We start from the raw sequence: 24,572 nt of genomic DNA, 5'->3' as shown, positions 1-24,572 counted from the left end.
AGTGTTTTTCCTGTTGGTTTGAGTAAAGGACCAAAGTATTGAGCTCTGCACGTGTGTGTGCGCGCGCGCGCGTGTGTGAGCGCGCGTGTGTGCGCATGAGGCTCCTGCGTGACTTCCTTTGTCTTGTACATGAGAGCACCTTGATGTCAGAGGTAATGAGGATTAGTTTCGTCACAGATCATCCACTCCTCAGCTGCTCTCTCTTTTCCTTTGACTCTCAGATTAACTCAAATATGACAAATCGGGGGGGGGGGGGGGGTGTCCCAGCTGGACACAGCTGTGTATCCCTGTGCTCTCTCCTACCTCATCTTTTCCCAAACCAGCCGCCTCACCGGGTCTAATCCAGCTGTTCAATTAGAATTGAGGACAGTGTGGAAGTACTGTGTCCAGCCAAGGCCCAGCTCTGTGTCATCAGCCTGTTTTCTCAGCTTATCTCCTGCTGAGCTGATAATGAGATCTACCTGCTGCCTTCTGCTTCATCAGCACCATAAATGGTTTTCACTCTCAAATGCAGCACGAGGCTTTTTTAAATGGACATTTATCTGAACTGGTGAATGTTTGTCCACCTGCCAGGGACAGTCTGTGTTTACCTGGATGATCAGACCGACGATCTGCTCTTTGAACCAAATGAATCTGATAGCCATAAAATTGCCTCTTCCTGCAGTTGTTCTTTTTCAGCTCCACCTTAGAGCTCGCACGCCATCAGCCGGGGCGACCAACACGCCACGTCTTGTTTACCAGTTTTCTTTTTAACAACGGCTGTCCTGAATCCTCGTTAATCACCCTCTGGCATCGGGCCGTGCTTTCTTTCTCATACCTATTTCCCAATCCTCTCATTAGCTTTGTCCACCTTCCTTTCTTTCTGCTTTCATTCTTAAATCCCTCTGTTATAGTTGCAACCACTCTTCCTCAGGTTGGCGAGTAAAAATGACACCATAATGCAAAAAAGGCTGAAATATCCCCATTTCAAGTGTCAGTGCACCAGCATCCTCTACACTGTACACTAGTGATGACCAGAAGCATCTGAACTGTTTTTGGACGCCTTACCTTCGTGTCAGTGTGTTGGATCCGACCGATGATGCCTCACTGGTGGGCGTCGTTTTCATAGATGTGACTGCTTCGATCGGGCTGTGAGTCCCACATGCAGGGCCGGTGTACAGTTTGGGCTCCAGCTGATAAAAGATATAAAATAGTGAAATAGGAAAAAAAGGATTCATACTTTTCCTCATCTTGACCTTATTCTAAGATAAGGAGTGATTTTTACTTCAAAGTCTTCACTGCTAATTCAAACACACATTCAGGCATCAGGTTGGGCTCTTAATTATTCAACAAGGTGTTTTCAGACATGTTTGGTTCATACTGTACTGACAGCATCACACAGGTTCTCAGCTCCACATCCGTGATGGGAATTTCCTATTTCACCAGACGCTCCATTGGATTGACAGCCGGAGGCCGTGCAGGCCATCGAGTGCAGCGAATTCACTGTTACAGTCAAGAAATCAGTTTTAAATGATTTGGTTTTGTGACATCTTGTGTTTGTCCTGCTATCAGAAGATGCCCACACTGATCATAGACGGATGGACGTCAGCAACAATAGTCCGCTAGGCTGTGGTGTCCAAACAATAAGGGCAAGAGCGTCCCCACCGCCTTTGACTGCTGACAGAAGTGGATCCATGCCTACCAGTCTGATCTACAGCTGGGATTTTACAAACATATTTAAATGTGATGAATATAATGAAACGAATAAGATTCAAATAAGATTATGAAAGATAACTGCGACTCTTTTCACAATTACTATAAATATTACATCTGCGTGGAACTTTTGAGTCTGAAAATGTTCAATAAACAGAAGTCTGGAGGAAGGAAGTGCCGACAGAGGCCTAAAGACACAGTATGCTCTCTTCATATTTTTACTGATTCAGTGACATTTAGGCTGACAGAGCGAAACTGTTAGACTGCTGAACGAGCTGAACGAGCTTTGCTGAAAAAGCTCGGACGTGGATGGGAAAAGGTGAAAGTGCTCCAACACGGCAACGATGATCAAGCGACTCACTTCATTCGTGGTGTCATAGGTTTCTGTCATGGAGGAAACACAACCAAGTAAAATACATGACGTAACAAATGTAGAGCAACTTAATATAAGAAGTTTTATAAACTCACAGGAAACACCCAGCAGGGCAGTGCAGACTAAAGCTGACCACTCCTCCTCTCACTCCTCTTCCTCCTGTCGTTCCAATCTATGACTGCATCAGTAATACACTTCTAAGCCTGACGCTTTATCCCTCACTACGCACTGACACGATGAAGGACTCACACATGCTGAGCAGCTGAGTTCAGTGACCCTGCAGTGTGGGAGCTTATTTAATCAGCAGAATAGTGAGAACGAATCCAAAATGATCGACATTCCTGTGAAAAGCAAAGATGAAAGAAATTTAGTTACTTTAATAATCAAATTGAATTGAATTCATCACTCGTTTATGATTCAGGTGAAGTCTCTGCTGCATGTGCTCACATGTTTAAACGACTGTGATCTGACAGAAAAGGGACCTTTCCCCTTTCTGTTACAAACAATCCACCACCTGCTGGTTGCTCCGTGTTTTCCCGTGACAGCAGTTTATAGGTTACGGAGAAGTTTCCTCGCCGTTAATCTGCGATTGCTCACGGTCTGGGATTGGGCCTTGACCTTCAGGTGCTGCGGGTTAATCCCGTTAGCCCCGCGGGCATCCGCTGTGAAGATCTCAGCAGACCTGCGCCGGCTGTGCCACACTCTAGATCCGTGTACCACCGGCATGCAGAACCACCTGTAGGCACGCAGGTAAGCAACGCAGCTCTGTTATCACGTACACAGTGAAATGTGGAACTTTGTGGGTTACGTAGGTGGTGCTTTAAAACCTGATGGAGCAGACAACCGGTGAAGTTAATGTGGTTTCATTTCCTGTGCTGAGTGAGCGTGTGACCCTCCTTAAAGATCGTTTGAAGCCGGGACTTTAATTTGAACTTTAAAAAATAAAAATCTAAATACAATCAAAGTTAAATTATAATCTTGAACTATTTTCTTTCTTTTTTCTTTCCTTTTTTTTTATAAGTGAAGGGACCATTTATAATAAGGATATGAGTTGATCCTAGGCACTGAGGATGACAGTTAGTAGATTACTTGGGGCCAGAGTTGCACTATTTAATGCCACAAATTTGAGAAGAGGCGCCTCTGATCTCTGCTGATGGGGACGACAGCAGCTCACACAGTTTTTCAAAGAAGTCTTCTCCGTGGATCATCCACGAGAGGATTCTTCCTTGAAACGATTCCCACTGCTGAAAACACGCGACAGCTCCGAGCGCTGTGAAGCCTTTACCAGACCTTTGTTGTGCTGTATTATGTGTCTAGAGCCAACCTGTAGATGCAGCTGAATGAATGAATCTTTAAGACCGGCCCTCGTTAGCTCACCATCACTGATAGCTGCCCCCTCAGCCAGGCTCGAGTGATGCTGACAAAGGAAAATTAAAACGCATGTTTTAAAAGAACAATCTTGTGATTGACATTTAGAAATAATCCCAGCGTTTGTCTCGTGTCCTGGATGGTGAGATCACGGTGCAGGACATCCTCCGGTTTTCCTGACGTCTCCCCCCTGCTGATGAGGATTATCTCAGTGGGCTGATGAACTGTCACCGAGGACAATATGGATAACTCGTGCATATATGAGTGAGATCAGTCAGCACAGTGGCTCTCCTGGAGGCTCTGAGACACTCCATCTTCAGTCGTGCGCACAGGCCGCTTCAAATGTTCTCGTTCCCACATTTCTTCCTTTCTGAGCGATCGACCCCCCGCGGAGCCTCTCGCTAAAGCAGCTTATGGTTTGCTGCTGCTGGAACAAAGTCCTGCCTCCTAACGTCCTCTAACTCTTGACTTCTGTGTGGGCTTTGCATGGCATGCATGATCCTGATTTCTGGGTGTCTCTCCTGTGAGCTGACAGTGTGTGAGCAACAATGAAGCAGCTGAACGTCTCTTTCAGGCAGCTGAAGAAGCTGCTTTAATGAAGCCACCAGTAAAGAGTTACTGATTTATTATCATTATCATCAGGACCATCAGCCGTGTTTGATGAGCGGCTCTTTAAGAGGCTGACTGTGTGTTTCTGTGTTTTACTTCAACAGGATGTTTAACTGGGTGGTGAAAGTGGTTCCCCAGCCTCCTGATGCTGGGACAGACGATGCTGCCAAGACCCCTGATGCTGTACGACAGCACACACACACACACACACACACACACACACACACACACACACACACACACACACACACACACACACACACACACACACACACACACACACACTCATACAGAGTAATTAACAGTCTATGTTTTCTTTCCTTGCAGCCAACCAAAAATAAAGCGGGTGAGGATTATCTGTAACCTTTTATTCTATTTCCACCTTTATCTTTATACGTGCACATGGATCTACAGCAAATGTCTTTAACTTCTCCTGCAGCTGCAGTGAAGACAGCTGCACTGAAAGATGCAGACGAGGTTTCAGAGGAAGGGTAAATGTTTTTGTCCATCAGCATCTTTGTGTCTCGCGGCGTGCACAGTTGCTGACTTCTACCTGTCTGCGTGCGCATCCTTTACAGCCAAGCGCAGACTGGAGTATTGGGCTGGTTTTCTAATGGGTTTGTCAGCGCGCTCCCACAGCCTGCGGGCAGCCCCCGACTCAGCAGAGCCAACTCTGAAGCCAAGGTAAGTCTGCAGATGACTGGAGTGAGTTTCTGTGAAGTCGTAGTCGTAGGAGATGATCTATAAAACACAGAATCTAAGCTGCTCGTCTCCCTTACGATGTGGAAATGTCCTGAGCACAGTTTAATAATATTTTATAAGGTACATCATCATTCAAGGCGTTTCTAACAGAGCACCTTTTTTCCAACACCAAATGTTCACACAGTTTGCCGGGGGCTCGTGTCCTAAGGAGCTGCTGTAAATGAGGCTAATGAACAGCTTTATTCCAGCGACACTAGCATGCATAAACTCACCACTGTGGCTCCTTCTCATGAAGAAATCCTCACGTGAAGCTATTTTATCAGCTGAGTTTGTGCAGCTTGTACAGTTATTAGTTCAAATTACTATAAGAAAGCAGAAGGACCTCCTCATGATCACCTCGCCAACCATGTGACTGATGAACCAACACACACGAGTGTGTCACAATCATTGCATTTGTTTTGTTGGTGTAAAGATGCACTTTTTCTGAGCTGTTTTATTTAAGGTTCATTTTATTTTCTATTCTTCTCTCTTTGTTTCTATATATTCAGTCCGGAGAAGATGGAGACAGGTACAGTATGACTGAACATGTGCTGAGTTTATAATGAACTCGCATGAAATCAAATGAAATCGTGCCTCCCTGTCAGGTCTGGAGTGATCACCTGGGTCACTCAGGGTCTGACCAAAGTGCTGCCTCAGCCTGACGACAAGTACAGAGAGACTGAGAAGGACTCGAAGGACGAGGAGCACACGGAGGTTAGAAAACAAAGCCAGAGAATATTTAACATTTAAAAAGTGTCAGTTTGTCCTATGAGCACATCGTCTCTGTGCAGCATGTTTGTCTTTAGGAAACGACAACACCAACACTAAACTTACTGAGTGTTTAATGGAGTTCAATGAACAGTTAAATCAGCCACACTGTGAAGCAGCGTGATGCTGTCCCACAGGCTTAAAAGACTAATCGCATATAAGGATCAAGGGTATAAAGGAAGTTGGGGGGTATCCTGTTAAACACCTTCACTGCTATCTAAACCAGGGCACCAACACTGATAAACAAAACAACACCGACATCCTGCACCTGCCATCGTCTCTGTGTTACGGCTTCTTTTAATCTCTTTCTGTCTGCTGTTCCAGGTGTACGACGTAGCCACGATGCCAGGTACGTTCCACAATCATGCAAACACACTGCATGCATGTTTCTAAAATCACCCTTGATGATTATGCAGTGAGTTAATAACAAAATGCATGAATGAAATGTTTGTGGGGGGGTTTAAACTCAGATTCCGATCCACTTCCCCACATCCCTGTGGTGGAGATGGTGTCAGACGACGAGGACACAGAGAGTTTGGCCCCTCACTTTCCTCCCAAGTGAGTGTAAACCACCTCCTGCTCCACGTGCACACATGGCAGCCGTAGCGAGGAATAATCTGCACCGCGTTGTCTGAATTGCTCCCCAAACACTTACAGGCGTCCTAATATTAAATACACACTAATGACACAAATCACCGAGTTAAATATTCTGCAGACGTTCAGGAGGCCCCCTTGCACGCTCTGTTTCAGTGTGGTGACCTGGATAAAGCAGATAGTTCCTCAGCCGGTCATACTGCCCCCTGGTGCTGTGCCCGTGGAACCGTCAACCAAGTCCTCCTGCACCTCTCTGGATAAAAGTAAAGAAAGCCTGAAAATCCCAGTTTAACAGCCAGAAACTGTGACTTTGTTTGAGGATATATTTTTTGTAAAGTGCTTCATGTTGTCTGCTCCACAGTTCTGTCTCCGCCGCCTGAATCGCTCAGTGGAATCTCACTGGATACTGAAAGCAAGGCCTCTGGGTAAGTCTTGAATAACATCCACGTGGATGAAGCGGGACTTGAGAGTGCCTCCTTTTTAGCAAAGCAGCATTTTGGGGGTTGCTCGTGGTAGATGTGTTTGCACAGTGTGCGGCACACTCCTGACACTTGGGTTTCTGCTCCACAGTGTGGTGAACTGGTTTGTGTCAGGGCTGGGTCTGAAGATGCCGCAGCCTGTTTCTCCATCCAAGGATGAAGCTACTGTAAGTTGTGGGGAACAAACAACAAAACCCTGACACCTGATTTTTCTTCTGCCATCTACTGATTTATGTGTCCCCTGTTTCAGACGGTACCTGAACTCATTCAGAAAGGTGAGTTTTTCCTGTCAGTACTTTTGGATCCTGAGCGCCACAGTTCACAGTTCAATCAGCTGGATTACTATTCTGTGTTTTCTAATTCTAGAGAAGAGCGTAGAGTTTGTAGAAAAGAACAGAACAGAGTGAACCCGTCTCATCACCAGTAAAAACTCTATTTTGATTTTGAACAGCTCCTCTGCATCAGTGTGACATTTGCAGACTCTTGCATGCATGCTTTCTGTTGAAGCAGCTTCTTGTTTTTTCCTTATAGTTAATGAAGAGGTGTTTTGGTCGGACGGTCGGAGCCTAACTCAGTCCCTCTTCTCCTTCTGTTTCAGGGGGGAAGGTGCTGCGAGCCCCTTAAACAGCAGGAGGAGACGACTGGGGGATGCTCTGACCCGCACAGATAGACCAATAGGCTCATTGAACTGTCAGCAGACAATAGGGACTATAGGCAGCTGTGAATGAACACACATGAACATAGTAATATCTTAAACTCACCTTACTGTACTCTGTGCAGTTTAATATGAATGTAAACTAAATATAACACAGAAAATGTGTTTTATCCTGTAATACTCACATTTCCTGTGAGTATTACAGTATTACTTTTAGAAGTCGCCGTTTGCTTGAAATTACTGTAGGCTGTGCACCCAAAATCATTTCAATGCTTTTTTTCTCTTAAATGACTGTAACAGTGATGTCCAGTCATGGTTTGGAGATTACATTTGCAGCTCCAAAAACGGGCTGTGACATTACTGTAACGTTCCCTGCGTCAGGGTGCGTCGTATGTTCGTGTTGCCATTTCACTATAAAAAACAGCAGCAAGAGACACTGTAACAATCCTGACGTACCTACCATAGAGTTACACACCTTTTTATCCTTGATATGATGATTAAATGGCAGCTATGTTCAGTTATTATTGTGTCTCTAAAGGACCTGCGTATTTAATTTTAGTCCTGTTTCTTCAGAATATTTTGTGTTTTTTTGCTTAAAGAAAGTTGAGCTCAGTTTGGTTCTTGGTCATGTTGCTGTATATTTAAAACTTAACATCAAGCAGAGCCTGCACGACTCAGTGTAAGACGAGCTGCAGCGTGAGGCTGGTTTGATCTGCGTATGTATCTGCTGTGTAGCCTTGAACTGTGAAATGTGGCCTGGGGGTGTGTTGTGATTTAAGAGAAGCACGCTTGTCATGCAAATGAATGTAGTAAACACTGTAATGGAAGCATGAAGTGAGAATAATAAAGGATCAGTGTGTGAACTGATTTTGTGGCGCTTTCATCAATAACACCGATAACTGAGAGGTCTTCGAATCCTAACAACAACAACATTTCCTACCACCAATGAAATCGCAGCTGACGATCCTCGCAGCCCAATAGAATTATAACAGGATTATACTAGTTAAGGTTAAATCCCCCAGTTTTACCAACCAAACAGTTCTCATGCTTATCGCCCTCTCACAGCATCAGCCAAACTCAAACCAGACATGGTGCTGGAAGACGTGGAGTCGGACAACGAGGGCCAGCACAAATGTGCAGATGCTCCCAAAGCTCAAGCTCCGTCCGCATCCCTGGTTCCACCATCACCTGCACCCCAGCAGCAACAGGAAGTGACACAACCCTCACAGTCGCTTTCAGTGGAGTCACAGAAATGCAGCGCCGCCCCTCCGGAGCCACAACCGTCAGAGAGTGCCACAAAAGTATCTCTGGAAGATGCAGAGACCCAGACAGGCCGCTGGACGCCGTTTATTGAAAACATCAAGAAGGAGGCCGAAGGGGTGGCGTTGGCTACCATGGAGGAGCGGTAAGGATGGCGGACAAATGAAGAGAAACAGCTGCGTCCCTTATCAGATACTGAATGTTTACATCCATCATTGTAGCACCTGGATGCTTTTTTAAAGATATTCTCTGCTGTCATATTTAACACCTTAAGACAATGAAAACAGCCAACAAAGAGAAATGAACCTGATTTAATGTGAGGCACGAGATTTTCTTTATCATCAAATGATATTTAGCTCACAGCACAAGCATTTTGTCCTGTTTTCCTTCAGTCTGCTTCAGGAGAGGGTGGAGATGGCCCGGATGGCTGAAGAGGTTGCCAGGCAGACAGCTGAGATGGCCGTTAGACAGATGGCCAGTGAGGGACAGTCCATCAAGCTCTCGCTGGGGAGTCAAGAGCTCCTGGAGGAGCCTGAAGCCGAGTAAGACGGTGTACCCAGAGCAAAAGTTTGAACATATGCTCAGGTTAGCTTTGGCAGCGAGAGCCTGTTTGTGATTTGACGTGAGGCTCCATGTCCACTCTGACCAGGCTGCCGGTGCCGCTAGAAGAGGAGAGCGAGGTGGAGATCAGCAAAGCCCCAGAGTAAGAATTCAAATAAGAGCTTCCTGGTTGTTAACGTCGTTGTAGGACTTTGTCTGTGTCACCGTGCATATCATAGTAGTCTTGTGCTGTGCATAGCAGATGTGCATAAATGCTGATGTTGTTGCTGCTGTTCCCCCGATTGATCCAGCAGCTTGTTGAAAAATAAGTAGCAATGCAACAATATAATATACAGGTTACTTTAAGCTGCAGTCAGGACTTTATTAGGTTATTTGATAGGAAATAAAGGATGTTCTACTAATAAATACACATAGAATAGTGTGTAACTGCATCTTCCAGCAACGTCATGCATTTTCATAAACTTTATTACTTTCTATACCTTTGGGCAGTTTAATGTGTGGACGTCTGCAGGCCTGTGCTACCATCAGTTTCTAGCAAAGTGAATTTTATGTCCTTTTATTTATCCGCGTAAAAAGTGATCTTGACATTAAAAATGTGGTTTTTAAGGGAGTTTCAGTTTCAGCTTTCTTTGTCATATGCAAGTTAGCACAGGGTCAACATTGCAATGAAATGTGTCAAGCTCAACAACAAATCTCTCAGCAGTATAAAACAGTATAACAGACTATTATACATATAAATGTACACATGTTTAAATAAAGACATTCTGAGCACTAAACTAAACTTTACAGAGAGAAATAGAAAGTGACGGGTATTGAGGTGTGTGTGTGTGTGTGTGTGTGTGTGTGTGTGTGTGTGTGTGTGTGTGTGTGTGTGTGTGTGTGTGTGTGTCGGGGAGTCACGTAATTGCATGTAAGTGGCAGGAGTGAGCAGCAGTACAAGATGGGCAATAGAAGTAGTAACAAATCTACCATAACAGTTTATTATAACGCAGAACAGAGCGCAGACACGGTGACATGTAGCTCAACTCCTTTGTAAATCTTGTTGACTAGAGTCTGTTTATCAATACAAGCATCGATATTGGACATAAAGAAATAAATAATCACTCTCTGTTACGACACTAGCACGGTCATTTTGTTATCAGCAGGTCCAAATCCCGCGGGTTCTCGTTATGTGATCTTTGCATCACATCACTGTGTCGTAGCAACCACAGCTTCCCTTGGCAACAGCGGACCCTCTTACCTCCGCGCGCCCGCCTCGTTTCCTCCTCTCAGCTGTTGCCCCGGTAACCCCGCGCACCTGCTGCAGCTGCTCCGCGTCCCTGGATTAAAGATGGACGGACATATCGGAACAGAACCTTTTCCTCGTTGTTTTTCTCATATTCCTAAAACCACCTGATGCAGTTTATGCGTCTCAGCAGCCGAATTAACGCGTGTCGATGCTGGTGGACATTTTTCTGTCGGGACTAATAAAGGTAAACACAGCCTATTTAAAAAAACGTGACGGTAAAGCTTACAGAGTTTCTATTTATCATAACTAACGTTTTTCATGTGTAAACAGTAACTCGTGTACAGAGTGAGCTTTTCTGCTACAGGTGGTCACAAAGTCGGTAAATTTGTGCTCAAAGAGAGAAAACAGAAGCTGAAGTTTCTTCATCCACAACAAATATTTCTGATATCCAGTAAAAAGCGTGACGGCTTAAATGACTGTAACCTGGTTTATGTGTGTCACGTTGGAACCTGCTGAAATATAAAAATAAATAGCAGGAACCAACTCTGTCATAATTGAAGTCTATGAAATGTGATTTTGCTGTAATCTCATAACGTTAAAACAGAGGAGAACCTCTCCTAAACTTTACGATTAAATTGACTTCCACAATAAGCAGTTCACACACTCAGTTTACAGCCTATTAGGGTCCAAATCCTCATTTGCAGTATGTGTCCAGCTAACAATAACAGCACTGTAAGAATCTGCCAACACAACCAGCTGTGACCAGTGTTGGTCAAGTTACTTGAAAATCCCGTTACTTTACTGAATACTTATTTTCAAAAGTAATTAATTACTTAGTTACTTAGTTACTTTTTAAAAACACGACTTACAACCTGAAGAGGTGATAAAGTGATAGATCTTTCAGCCCAATTCTACTTTTTCTGCATAATCCATCATACAAAATGTAATCAAATGGAAAAGTCTCTTTTTAAAACTTGTTTTATTCGTTTTAATCTTTTAACTTTATGCATCAAGCAAACATTTAATTATATGCAACATTCTCTGACTGGAAGAAATTAGTTTAACATTTAAACCTATTTTCTGCACATTCCAGCACATAAGATAAAATATTTTGTGTGTTTACACTCAGTCTTTCAAATAGATGCAAGTAAAACACAGCAGAAAATAAATAAAGTCAAAGACTCAGCGGTCCTGTTGCTCTATTTTCACCTGTAAAGCAGGAGTGGGGTAGGCGGAGGTTTACCCTGGTGCAGGTGTGCCGCGGTCAGTGGAAGAATCCGCGAGTTTCTCTGTGAGTTTCCCATTACGTCGTAGCTACTCGGTGCTTGTTGGAAGTTTAGGGGTTTTTTCTCTGTAAAAAGAAGTTTTCTTCCCACGCACAGCGGACACTAATGTTTTTGTCACTTTTTATGGAATCAAACTCAAAGTAAGGTCAGTACTTCCACGCTTTAAACGCTGCACGCTCATACTCTCTCCGCACTCGATATATGATCCATTGTTGATCTGCACACAGCTGTTGTCACGAACGTCGCACTCGCTTACGTCACTGTTGTGAGACATTCTCGCAAAAAATCACGGTTTTAATAACGCAGCGTTCCTACAGGAAAGTAACGGTAATCTACCGTTTTTGCAATAGTAATCCCTTACTTTACTGGTTACTTGAAAAAAGTAATCGGATTACAGTAACGAGTTACAAGTAACGCGTTACTGCCCATCTCTGGCTGTGACTTGGGTCACCATAAGAGGACAGCTGTGTTCCCTGTCGCTCCTGGGCCGCCCAACAACCCGTTCTCTTGTGCTGTTCTGCAGGAAGAACCAGGAGGAGCAGAAAGCTGAGACTGAGGAGCCCACCGTCAACGAGCCAGGTAGATGCAATTCAAATATATGTTAAAAATGTTTTTATCATTAAGAGGAGTTTCTCTCATTCAGCGTGACATCTTTAAGTAACGTCAACACTCTTCTGAACAGTATTTACAAATGCAGGACATTGTGCTGTGTGTATGATCATAGGTGTCAAACTCTGGCCCACGGGCCAAATTTGGCCCGCAGCCTAATTACATTTGCGAAGCCATACCAAATGACTATCAGAGCTGGCCTACTGGTATTATACAGCTAATGTATATATTGTTTAGTATTAAGCTTTGCTTGTTCCATATTCAGTTTTCCAGCAAAACCTGTTTGAGTCCATAAGAAAAGATTCATTCTTATATCTGGAGGAAGTTTTTTTTCATATTAACGTTAGCCCGCGACTTTGTTCCAGTTTTGAATTTTGGCCCACTGTGTATTTGAGTGTGACACCCCTGCTTATTGGATCTTAGAGCCGCAGGAAGAAGCCTCGACCTCACCGCCTCCGAGCAGTGAGCCAGTGGAGATTTCTGAGCCTAAGCCAGAACAAGCACTAGAAGCAGAAACCAAGAGCCCAGAAGCTCCTCCAGAAGCTGAGCCCATCACTGAGCAGCCGCAGAAAAACGAAGACGTCGGTCAAACTGCTAACGCTGACAAGGCTCCTGAAAAAGTAACGTTTGACATCCCGGGCCGTATCACTGCGTTACTCTTGACTCTGTCATGCTAAACTGCCCGACTGACTCAGTACAGCTAAAAAGATTTTTTTTTAGTTACTATCAAGAAATCGAATAATAATGTTCATCGGATAACTGGTTACTAGTTCCCAACTGTTGTGCGTGTGTTTTTGTAGGAGGAGGAAGCTACTGGGGATGACTGCGGTGGTATGTACCGTCTTCTTATTGTCTTTCAGGAAAGTCTCAGATTGCTTATCTGACTGTAACGCCAGTTCATCTCTTTGGACTTTAAATAGTCGATTCATTCACTGCTTGAGTGTGACTGCAGAGTTCATCTGGAGACCAGAAGTCTGATATTGTCATTCTTGACTGTCTGATTGCCAGCAGTGCCCTTCTCCTACTGTATCTGCCTGTCGCCCTCTCTCTGTAGCTCCAGTCAGCTGCGATGCATTTAAGAGCTGCCTGATGCGCATTCCCTTCACCTCCGAGTGCCTCGACAACATCAACGCATTCTTCAAAGAGAACGGCATCACTCCTCCCCAAATACCTTCGGTGCCTAAACTACCCACCCGGCTCTCTGACTTTACCAAGTACTTACCCACCCTACCCCCAGAGATACGCCAAGAGCTCTCCCAGATCAGACTCACACAAGTTCCCCGAAATATTGCCCAGACTTTCACCGAGCTTTTGCCCCAAAGCTCGGAAGTCTCAGTGGGCCCTAGTCTGTCCGGTATTTCCCAAAGCCTCCCGAACGTCCCGCAGAAGCTCTCCCGGTTTCCGAGCTTGGCGCAGCAGTATTTCACGAACATTCGGAACCACCTCAACAGCCTTATGCCTCAAGATGCCTAAGAAACAACAACAACAGCAAAAACAGAAACAAGACAACAGTCAGCACGATGTAGAACTGAGCCGGCTCGTGCGACACTCCCCTCTCCCTCCTCCTCATCATCCACAGCTGCGATCCCGATCCCCTTCTCCCTCCTCCCCTAACGGCAGCATCCTCGAGTTGCCCAACGTGCCATCCTATCCACGCCTGCCGCCCATCGTCAGCTCCCCTTCCAAGCAACCCAGACCCCTATCACATCAGCTGTCTGGTCTATCTAACCCAGCATTCTTCATCGAAGATGACTCAGACATCTCAGCAATAAGACCTGCAGGTGAATCCACATCAGTGTAGCGTTCACTGTCCTCTCACTCCCTGTACATCCTGAACTCAGTCATACTGCATGCGAGTAAACGGCCGTCTCGTCATATGTGACAGACTCTAAAATCAACCTGGCAGGTATCTGACACTAAATCAAATACGAACCATCAGTAAAGGATGCTTGAGTTCAGATGTTTAGCTCGAGAGTCTGTGCAGGGTAAAAAAAGTAGCTCTTTGTGTTGTTGAAGTACATTTTTGTGTCTTTTTGTGTTGCTTTGTCGTTCCTCGAATAAGCTCACCTCTGACCCCGAGTTTGCTCAGATCATAGACGGGTAAGGTAAAGAGCCGCACGGAGCTAAGGTGTTCCAAAGGACTGAAATATACTGATGCCATCTATTTTCTTCATCACTTTGATGAAGTCTGTCAAATGACTGTTGACAGAAGTGTGCCAGTGAATCATGAGCCAGATTAACCAGATTGTTTGGCTTGCAAGATTAGTAAACTAGTCCTTCACTACCAGGGCGTCTATACATGGCCTAGTTCACGCGTGAATCCTCTTCATTAGCCCGCTGTAGGTCGCGACCTTTCTCCCAGCCTGCCCTGCTCCTGCTTATACTCGTGACCTGCTTTGTCTTTTGCTTTACTTGTTTTGTGTTTTGCAGTACTTTCAGTAGTTCGTGACGCTCACGTTGCAGCATCAGTTTTGGCTGTTTGCAGTGATGCGGTTGGCCTTGACTAAATGAAAATAAATGTCTGTTTCTCCAGAGAGCTCCAACATCAGCCTTCGCCCAGCTGTTAATGTAGAGGATGTTGACTCTGATCATGAGAGGGCAGGAGGAGCAAAAGGAGGAGGAGGAGGAGGGGAAGAACAAATGCCCCAAATCCTCACCCCACAGGACCCAAAGCTTACAACCCTCACTGTTCCTGTGACCCCTTCAGGTCGTCAAAGGTGAGCTAACAGGGGATTTATACTTTAAATCTATCCCATAGGTGCAAAGCCTACGGATGTAACTGCACGTCGCGTTGACGCAGTGAGCAGCTGGAGGGAGGTGTTTCCTTACAGCTATTACAATTGTTTCGGCAAAGCCGAAAAGCTTGAGGGACAATTTAATTTACCTAAAAAACTGAAACATTTCACGGCCACAACAACGAGTGACGAGCTGGGCAACTAAAGGGGCAACATTTTCCATTTTTCCATTATGGATGGCTCCGCATGTGAAACGCTGACCTCATAAACACCACCATCCACTGACATGGTTTACACGATTAACACTGCTCTACAAATTCACAGCAGAAGACTGAATCAGCAGTAAAACTGCATAAACATCCATATTTTTAATATGATCACTAACTAAAATAATTATGCTCTTAACTGACTGGCTTCTATAAAACTCGCTGTAAGATTTAATTAAACACTAAATATTTAACAATACGTTGTTAGATGTTATTTTTGTAAGATACACTAAACGATGAAGATAAGAAGCTGTCCTGCTGTCTTTCCCGTGTTGGGAAATCGTGGATGCCGCGTCCTCCTAAAGAGGAGAGCAGCTGTGCAGCTTGTAATCAGATGGTACGGGGGCAGATTAGTGCCCATAGCACGTCTGTGAGGGCACCGTTCATGCTGAACAATATCAATATTGTTGTTTTCTCTGTCTGTAAATGCAGCTTTGGTTGTATGTTATCAACAGACTAGTGTGTGTTACGTTTAACATTTTGCACTCACGTTTTGATCTCAGTTCATCTCAACTAAATATTTTTAACCCTTTTCTCTCTCCTTACGCTTTGCATCTACAGTAAAGGAGATAAAGAGTAAGGATCCTGTTTGAATTGTCTCCTGGGGCTTTTGTGCACGCTCTTCCAACAGTGACCACTTCCACCATGACACTATAGATGTATTTGTGTAGCATATATGCAATCCTGCCATTATATCTCATAACACAGAAATAAGAAGTAGACTCACTGGGATACATGATCTGGGTGCGAGCTTCTCTTTGTCATGTGAAGCATTTTCATCCAAATATTTGTAGCAGCAAAAACAGAAATGCAGTTGTTTCATCATAAAAGGCGTTTGCTGTCAGAATTGTCACATATGTCTTTCATTGTTACATTTTCCATTTTGGAGTGAAATGCTTCACACTTCCTACAGTCTGTTATGCTTTCTGTGATTCATCCTACTGCCCCCTACTGTCCATCTTATTGCTCTGCAGTCTTTCCAGAGTCACTGCTGCTGCTTTTGTCTGTATTTTAGTGTCCTGCAGAACAATGTGTGTGCACTCAGAAACATATCCTATCCTTTCTGCACGTAAAAACTCTGAAAGCTGCCAAAAAGATTACGCACACAAGGAAACGGGCACGTACAGTTTATGCAGAACACAGAAAACAGTTTGTTTTATGAGTGGTTTGGAAAGAGCGCTTCCTGTTTTGTGTTGCTGTGTCTTGTGATGTTCTGTTGTAAACTGTGATGGCACTGTTTCTACTTTTGCACGGCTTTGTGCTTTTGGTTGTTTTCATAACGTAGCAAAAGTCAATAAACAAATGCATCACAATCCTGCTTCATCACTGTGTCACCTGCTGGTCACATTACTGTGAGTGATTTAGACTTCCTTATCTGTGTCCTGGATTAACTCCGTGTTTTTCCCTGCTTGAAACGCCGTTCTTCTGTTTGACAGTAGTGGAAGGAATCGCAGGAGCGTCTGGACAAAGATGTAAGATATCCGATCCTTACTGGTGTCCTGCTGCTTTTTCATCCACTTTCTAATATTTTATCCGTGCACTTTCCCATCTGAGTCCTTGCTCACTTATTTATTCAGTCATCATTTCTATTTTCACAGTCATTGACATGGATAGCTGCATGTAGCTTTTCCATAATCTGCAGTGATGTTAGGCTTTCCTGTGTGAAATAAAGAGAATAATGTGACTAAGGCAGCACAGTCTCAAAGTTGCCCCGTCTGCCTGACTTTGACAGCAGGAGGCTTCATTCTGAAAGCGAGGATGACGATGAAGAGGCAAGCATCCCCGTCAGAGCCTGGCCCAGCCAGTCCAGCCTGCACAGCACAGATGACGTGTGAGCGTGCACACACCAAGATAAATAAGTGACATTTACAATAAGAAAAATCGGCATCATCTAAATAAATTGATGTCTCCGTGTCCAAGTCTGAAAGAACGTCCAGCATCTTCTGCCAGTCAGACCAGCACGGTGGTCAACGAGAGGCTTCAGGAGCTCGTCAGGATGTTTAAGGAGAGAACGGAGAAGGCCAAGGAGAAACTCATCGACCCAGACAGCTCGGATGAAGACAGCATTATCACCTGTGAGTCTCGCACACAAACTGAACTGACACACGTTCGAGAAACAAAAGAAGTCAAAAAGATTTGCCGGTACATTTCAGTGTATGTGGATAGTAGCATGTGTGTGTGGATGTTACGGTGCACTTCACTTCCAGGTACGAAGAGCTCGAGCCTTGCACAGCCATGAAAGCTGCCACTCAAACACAAGACTGATAAAATTACATAAAACTGCCCAGTGACTGTCACACACAGGTGAGCAGCTTCTGCCACCCACTCCTCAGCCACCCACAGAGTTTTACCCACAGTGTCCCTCATTCATCCCACTATGTAGTTAAGCCCTTCCCAAAGTAGCTTCCTGTAGGTCACAGTCTTAAAGACAAACAGATAAATCAGTGCTTTGTTTTTAGCGAGGGGGTTTGTTTTACAGAGAAATGTCAGTGTATAAAGATTTGTGACCCCAGGAAGCTGCTAAAATGTTGCAGCCAATGGGATCCTAATAAAACCAAACTAAGGTCTGTGTGCACACGTGTGCCACAAACACCTCTGACAACAGGCTGATCGCATTTTTCTCTTTTGTTGTCACGACAGCTTCTAGTTACATTTAGCATCTGTTATTGTAGCACCCAGTGAGAAGCTGGTCAGAGCTAACCCTTTGTGTCACTTTTACCTGTGCTAAAGTCCAACATGTCATCTGTGGCACCCTGTAAACAGCTGTAGAGTCCTGTGGTCTGCTTACAGGTGGATAAACCTTTAACACTTTATTTGTTCCAGTATTTATATAAATGTCTACCAAATGCTAAGAAGGTAATAAAGCTTTGCTGAATCCTGTCTTGAAGGCACTGTTTTCTTTCTTTTTGGCTCTTCCTTCCTCCAGCTCCTCCTCAGCCTCCAGCTCCTCAGCCTGCTCCTGGAGCTCAGCCGCCAGATGAGAACGAGACGCAAGCAGGTCCGTCAGGAGGAGGAGGAGTAGAGAGCGGAACGGAGGAGGAGCAGCCTGGCCGTTGCTGCAAGGTGAAAACACCTCGGTGGATACGAGCCTGTGTGCGATTCCGCTTCCCCGCCAGCATCGACCCTTTCACCAGTGAGAACCCAGCGAATGCGTCACCCTCTACCGCCTTCAGTGTTGTGCTGGACAGTTACTGGAATCATACCTCACACACACCCACAGGCTAAGCCACACAAATCGGACCAGATATTTCTGAGAAACAACCCCACACGCATTTATCAAGTGCTTTGATTCTTATCTTTAAAGGAAAAGAACACGAGAAACATGACATCATGTGAGGTTTGGGAAAAGGTCAAACGACTGCATTGTCCTGTTTTTACAGAAACCTGTGTTCCAATCATTTACTTTTCTTTGTGAGACTTTATCTTTTCTTATTCTTTTGCATGTTTTCTTTAATAGCACTTGGATCTTGCATGGTGGTAGCTGATGCTTTCTTAGTTACCGATCCAGTCTCTCCTGGTCTACACTCTGCACCTCTGTGAACTGTCCACTCACTTAATTCCCTGATTTCTTCCTCTTGTCAGACCTGATGTACGTGCTCTGGATGTTTTTGGTGTCTCTGGCCTGGAACTGGAACGTGTGGTTCATCCCGGTGCGCTGGGCCTTCCCCTACCAAACCCCGGACAACATTCACTACTGGCTGTTAACCGACTACCTGTGTGACCTCATTTACATCCTGGACATCGCTGTTTTTCAGCCGCGCCTGCAGTTTGTGCGTGGAGGGGACATAGTGGTGAGTGGGTCAAAGGAGTAATGTGGACACTTGTTGTAGTTTAAGAGTATAATTGTGCACATTTTGCTTTTGTTACAGTGTGACCAAAAGGAGATGAGAAAGAATTACATGAAAACCAAACGTTTTAAGGTAAAACATTAAGAAAGTGAGGTACATGTCAAAGGTTGTGTTTTCTTTGCATTTAAAGGGTAGAATCAGTCATTAAAGTGAGATCCTGTCGTCTCACTTTCAGTTTGATGTGGCCAGCCTTGTTCCCCTTGAGCTCTTCTATTTTAAAACTGGCATCAACCCTCTGCTCCGCTTACCACGGCTGCTGAAGGTGAAACCCTGACACCACACACCGAACGTCTCCTCCAACAATCTCACTGCTCGCTCATTTCCTGGGCTCCACATCACCTTTAGTTTTAGGAATCAGTCATTTACAGTTTCGTCACAGTTTCAAATACTAAGCTCTACAAATATGTTCCTTCCATATCTGCAGATCAAGTCCTTCTTTGAGTTCAATGATCGTCTAGAGGCCATCTTGACCAAAGCCTATATCTACAGGTCAGCGTCACACTGCATTGGTCGTGTCCGGATATGTTAGCACTCGAGTGGCAGGAAAAATTGTGACTGCATTGTCCTCATTTCCTTTTTGAAATAAAGTTTTAAGAGACATACAAAGCTACCGAGTCACAGAACCAATCTGCTGTTAGATATGCATTTCATGTATTTTCCTGTGTTTTCCGTCTCTTAGGGTGATTCGTACCACCACCTATCTTCTTTACTGTCTGCACTTTAATGCCTGTCTCTACTACTGGATCTCTGACTTCATAGGACTGGGACTGACTCAGTGGGTGTACAATGGCGAGGGTAACAGGTTGGTGGGCTGTTTTTAGTAGCGGCCATGTGTCTTTTAACCAAATGACTGCTTTGAAGATAAGAACAGAGTGTTTCTCTTCTCAGTTACATTCGCTGTTACTACTTCGCAGTGAAGACCCTGATTACCATTGGGGGTCTGCCAGATCCCACCACCCTGTCTGAGATCATCTTCCAACTCATCAACTACTTTATCGGAGTCTTTGCTTTCTCAATCATGATTGGACAGGTAGGCGCACACGTGCGCCTCATGTACAGTGCCATGAAAAAGTCTTTGCCCACCTTCCTGATTTCTTTTTCAAATATTTTTCTCACACTTAAATGTTTCAGGTCATCAAACAGATTTTAATTTTACACAACGATAACCTGAGTAAGTATAAAATAGTTTTTAAATGATGAAAACAAAGCCAACATCTACCTGCACCTGTGTGAAAAAGTATTTGACCCTTGGTTAAATGATGAATTAACTGCGACTGACAGTTGAGTTCAGTTTCACTAACCGCACCCAGGCCGACACTGGAACGTGTCTGACAAAGCGAAGTCCGCTAACAGAAAGCAGCTCATCACTGCACGATGTAAACAAACATGAAGAAAGTCATCGGCACCTGTCAGTCTGGAAAGAGTTACAGTGCATTTCTAAGGCTTTGGGACTCCAGCGTTAAAGAGCCTGGAACTATGGTGTGTTATGGCCCTGGCCATATTTTGGATCACGTTGGCTGGATTTTGTTCTGTGTGTCCTGTGCCTTTAAGAGTCTCTGCAGGTCCTTCCTGATTGGAGAGCTGGCAGCTGCTGATTGGTTCCATCATCAAGTGGCTGTTTTAAAAACTCTCTCCAGCAGTTGTTCCCCCTGACAGCAGCAGAGCCGTCCTCCGCCTCCAAACCTTTATCTGTGATAAACTTCTGTGTGTGACTTCAGAGAATTGCTAAGTTTTGTATACAGTGTGTAGATGCTTTCACTTATAAAGAGGCTCTGAAGCAGAAGGCGTGGACTGCCTTCCTTCTCTTGTTTATTCAGTTAGGGAGTTAGCAGTAGCGCTTGCCTTGTGTTTGCTAGCACCTCCGTTTTTGGAATAGCTTGTTCTGTTTGTTATTCTGGCCTTTGTTCACCCCGGAGTTAAAGCTTTTGGTTTTTGGTAGCAATAAAACCACCTTAACTTGTAAATTGGCTTCTGGATATGGCTTTGGTATGGAAGCCCGTTTCCGCCACTAAATAAAAACAAAAAAGCTAGTATCCATAACTCGAAATTTCGAGAAAGTAACTCAAAATTAAGAGAAAATAACTCGAAATTTTGAGTTATGGATCCTTTTTTTTTTTTTTTTTTTTTTTTTTAGTGGCGGAAACGGGCTTCCATACTTTGGGGACCGGGCCGGGGTCACTCTCCTTTTAACCCTTATGTTGCGCTCCTGTACTCCTAGACCAGGACGTAACGGGTGAAGCTTCCAAAGGAGTGAAAAAAAGTCTGGATGATTGTCAAGACTTTGGGGAAATATTGTGTGGACGGGTGTAAGACTAACACAGAGCATCATACAAACGGTCCACAGTGGTGGTGGTAGCGTGATGGTCTGGGCTGCTCTCATGATCTGAAACATTTAAATGTGACAAATATCGAAATAGAAATCAGAAAGGGGGCAAACGTGTGTAACATTAAAAGCTTGTGATTGTTTCGGGACACTAATAATCCTCATTTTGCTTATTTGTCTGTCAGATGCGCGATGTTGTCGGTGCAGCTACAGCAAGTCAAACCTACTACCGCAGCTGCATGGACAGCACTATTAAATACATGTCCTCCTACCGCATCCCGAGAGACGTCCAGAACCGGGTCAAAACCTGGTATAACTATACCTGGCAATCACAAGGCATGCTGGGTGAGGAGGACGTGATATATTTGCATTCATCTTACGCATGCAATGTTTCAGTCACACCTGACCCTTTGCTTCTTCCTTTACCGTCCAGACGAGCAGGAGCTGCTGAATCAGCTGCCAGATAAAATGCGTCTGGACATAGCGATAGATGTCAGCTACTCCATTGTGAGCAAAGTCCCTCTTTTTCAGGTAGGAATTAGAAATACAAAATGTAGAACATACTGGTAGGCTTCACTTAATCTCCCTTTTTAAAATACTTTTATGCATCTGGAGAAGTGACGCCAGGTTGTTTTATTTTGGCTCTCCCTCCTGACAGGGTTGTGACAGACAGATGATTTTCGACATGCTAAAAAGCCTGCGCTCTGTCGTCTACCTCCCGGGGGATTATGTCTGCAAAAAGGTACATGTGCTTATTTCTCCATGTTCTGGTGTATGAATCATGTCAAATATTTTCAGCTTGATGTTTTTTGCTTGATCTCTGTCTAATCACCTGGCTCGGGTATTTCACTTGTCTAAGGGCGAGGTGGGTCGGGAGATGTATATCATAAAGGCTGGAGAGGTGCAGGTGGTTGGAGGCCCAGATGGGAAGACTGTATTTGTCACTCTTAGAGCAGGATCAGTCTTTGGAGAAATCAGGTAAAGACGTGGCGCACAATTAAGAGTAAAAGTTTTCAAACAGAGTTACAGTGTTTTCACACATGCAGACAAGCACAGAGCCAAAAACTGTGATGGTCACACTCCAAGGTCCCAGAACCATTTTATACATCAAATCAAACAGTTACACTTATAGAGAAATTCCTCTTTCCTAAATGTAAAAATGCACCTTTCTTTTAAATAATGCTGTTTTTAACCACAGTGCTCTTTGTTTGGTAGCTTGCTTGCAGTCGGCGGTGGTAACAGGCGCACAGCCAATGTGATTGCTCATGGCTTTGCCAATCTATTCATCCTGGACAAAAAAGACCTGAATGAGATCCTGGTCCACTATCCAGAGTCCAAGAAACTGCTGCGCAAGAAAGCCAGGTTGAATATGAATAGAAATAATATTTGTCCTGTATCTGTACTGTATGATTTCCCCTCACTGCCAGCTCATCAAACGCTCCGGTGCTGTCGGCCACCCATCATCAGTTCAAGTAGCTATCAATCCAAAAGCACTTTAAAACACCCAGCACAGGACCAAAGTGCTGTACAGAAAATCAGTTAAAAACAAAAGAATAACAGAAAACAGCAAAAATTAATAAATATATACAACACATAATACATAAAAATTAAAACAGCCCTATATTAAAAGAAAACAAGCAAGAAAACAACATCTTAGCTCAGAGAGATAAGATGGGGCAAGGCCATGGAGAGGTTTAAAAGAATTTTATTACTGTAATCCAGCCGACCGCTAACAGAGGCGTGGATCACTGTCTCAAAGTGCTGCTGTGAAAGAACTGGCTTTATGTTAGCCAGCTGCCTCAGCTGAAAGAAGCTAGATTTTACCACTGCCTTAATCTGACTGTCAGACTTCAGATCACAGTCCACTTTGACCCCCAGGTTTGTGACAGCTGGTTTAACACACTGGGCTGTGTGGAATCTGCCTTTTTTCTTTAGAGGGACATAGATCTGACAGTCATCAGCATACAAGTGGAAAGCAATGCTGTGCTTTCTCAGTACAGAACCAAGAGGAAACAGATATAAAGAAAAGAGGAGGGGGCCTAGAACTGAGCCCTGTGGGACACCACACAAGAGGGGAGCGGAGGACGACACAGAAAGTTCACCACTCCAGTGCTGTGCCCCTAATGCCCACCCAGTGCTCCAAAGGAGAGAGTAAAAGGATCCACTGTATCAAACGCAGCACAGTCCCAGCATCGGTAGCTAAAAATATGTCATTGAAAACCTTTAAAAGGGCTGATTCAGTGTTATGAAAGGGTTTAAAACCAGATTGGAAAACCGCTAAAACATTTTGCTTTCCCAAGAAGGTATGACTATGCAGGGCAGCTCGAGTTCCCCCTTTTTTCTGCTTACAGTTGTCGTTAGCCGGATTATCCTTGTCTCAAACACAGGAAGATGCTTAACAAAGGAAAGAAACCTGAACCTAAAGAAGAGGCTAAGGAACCCCCTCTGGTACCAGCAGCTCCTGTCAGGGCAGAGACGCCCAAACTGTTGAAAGCAGCTCTTGAGATGACGGAGAGATCGTCGGGACTTAAAGGCGCTTTGGCAAAAGTCAAAGAGAAGACGAACAAGTCCAGCATCTCCTTACAGGTAAACATGCTCAAACCCTGAGCTAACCCAGCAAATCATCTACTTTGAATAGAAGATTTATTTACTCTCCTCTTCCCTTCCCAGCCGTCCATCTCCTCCCCCCTCCCACCTCCATCCCCCGCCTCCAGCTTGGAACCTGACAGGGAAGTGGACACGCCATCACCCATGTCTGCCGGCTCTCCGACATTTCGCTCTGCTTCCCGGTGTCGGTACTCTGCGATGCCTCAGTCACCCTCTGAGTGCCACAGCGACACAGTCACGAAGGAGCCAATCAGTGATGATGAAGGAAACGGGAAGAGGAAAGAAAAAAAGTCGTGATTACTTTCTATTTATTTAAATGTATTTTCAATTGTATAGCGCCAAATCCCAATAGCTGCTGCCTCAAGGCGCTTTAGGGGAAAGACTCGATGATATTAGAGAGAAAACCTCAGTAATCAGATTCCCCCCCTATGAGCAAGAACTTGGCGACAGTGGGAAGGAAAAACTCCCCTTTAACAGGAAGAAACTCAGGGAGGGTCTCAATAGTTTGAATGATCGTTAAATAATAATATCTATAATTATAGCCTAATGCATTTAACACATTGTACTAGT

The 24,572-nt window shown here is 44.5% G+C and overlaps 1 protein-coding gene across 1 annotated transcript; it reads left to right on the top strand.

Annotated features, from left to right (window-relative positions):
- The first annotated feature begins 252 nt into the window (after positions 1 to 252).
- LOC113027163 (cyclic nucleotide-gated cation channel beta-1) lies at positions 253 to 24,410 on the top strand. Its single transcript, XM_026176748.1, has 38 exons — positions 253 to 2,815; positions 4,147 to 4,225; positions 4,370 to 4,388; positions 4,482 to 4,533; positions 4,621 to 4,726; positions 5,293 to 5,312; positions 5,389 to 5,497; positions 5,876 to 5,900; positions 6,022 to 6,109; positions 6,302 to 6,408; positions 6,483 to 6,570; positions 6,716 to 6,791; positions 6,875 to 6,899; positions 8,345 to 8,684; positions 8,932 to 9,081; positions 9,189 to 9,242; positions 12,138 to 12,193; positions 12,647 to 12,843; positions 13,024 to 13,054; positions 14,757 to 14,940; positions 15,786 to 15,800; positions 16,661 to 16,696; positions 16,957 to 17,055; positions 17,145 to 17,299; positions 18,151 to 18,357; positions 18,807 to 19,015; positions 19,094 to 19,144; positions 19,248 to 19,334; positions 19,497 to 19,561; positions 19,752 to 19,874; positions 19,961 to 20,102; positions 21,581 to 21,740; positions 21,829 to 21,926; positions 22,054 to 22,137; positions 22,255 to 22,373; positions 22,611 to 22,757; positions 23,783 to 23,981; positions 24,066 to 24,410. The coding sequence occupies exons 2-38, from the start codon at positions 4,148 to 4,150 to the stop codon at positions 24,297 to 24,299; spliced, it is 4,035 nt and encodes a 1,344-aa protein (XP_026032533.1). The 5' UTR covers positions 253 to 2,815; position 4,147; the 3' UTR covers positions 24,300 to 24,410.
- Positions 24,411 to 24,572: the final 162 nt, after the last annotated feature.

This window comes from Astatotilapia calliptera, chromosome 7 (assembly GCF_900246225.1).
Source record: "Astatotilapia calliptera chromosome 7, fAstCal1.2, whole genome shotgun sequence".
NCBI classification, from domain to species: Eukaryota; Metazoa; Chordata; class Actinopteri; order Cichliformes; family Cichlidae; genus Astatotilapia; species Astatotilapia calliptera.
The sequence above is the reverse complement of the archived record's forward strand: the minus strand, read 5'-3'. Positions and strand labels throughout refer to the sequence as shown.

Bases quoted from the DNA above. Each gene is read 5' to 3' on its own strand.
- LOC113027163 (XM_026176748.1), top strand. From the start codon at position 4,148: ATGTTTAACTGGGTGGTGAAAGTGGTTCCCCAGCCTCCTGATGCTGGG. The intron at 12,194-12,646 runs GTAGATGCAATT...ATTGGATCTTAG, and splicing joins GCCCACCGTCAACGAGCCAG to AGCCGCAGGAAGAAGCCTCG. The intron at 19,562-19,751 runs GTCAGCGTCACA...TCCGTCTCTTAG, and splicing joins ACCAAAGCCTATATCTACAG to GGTGATTCGTACCACCACCT.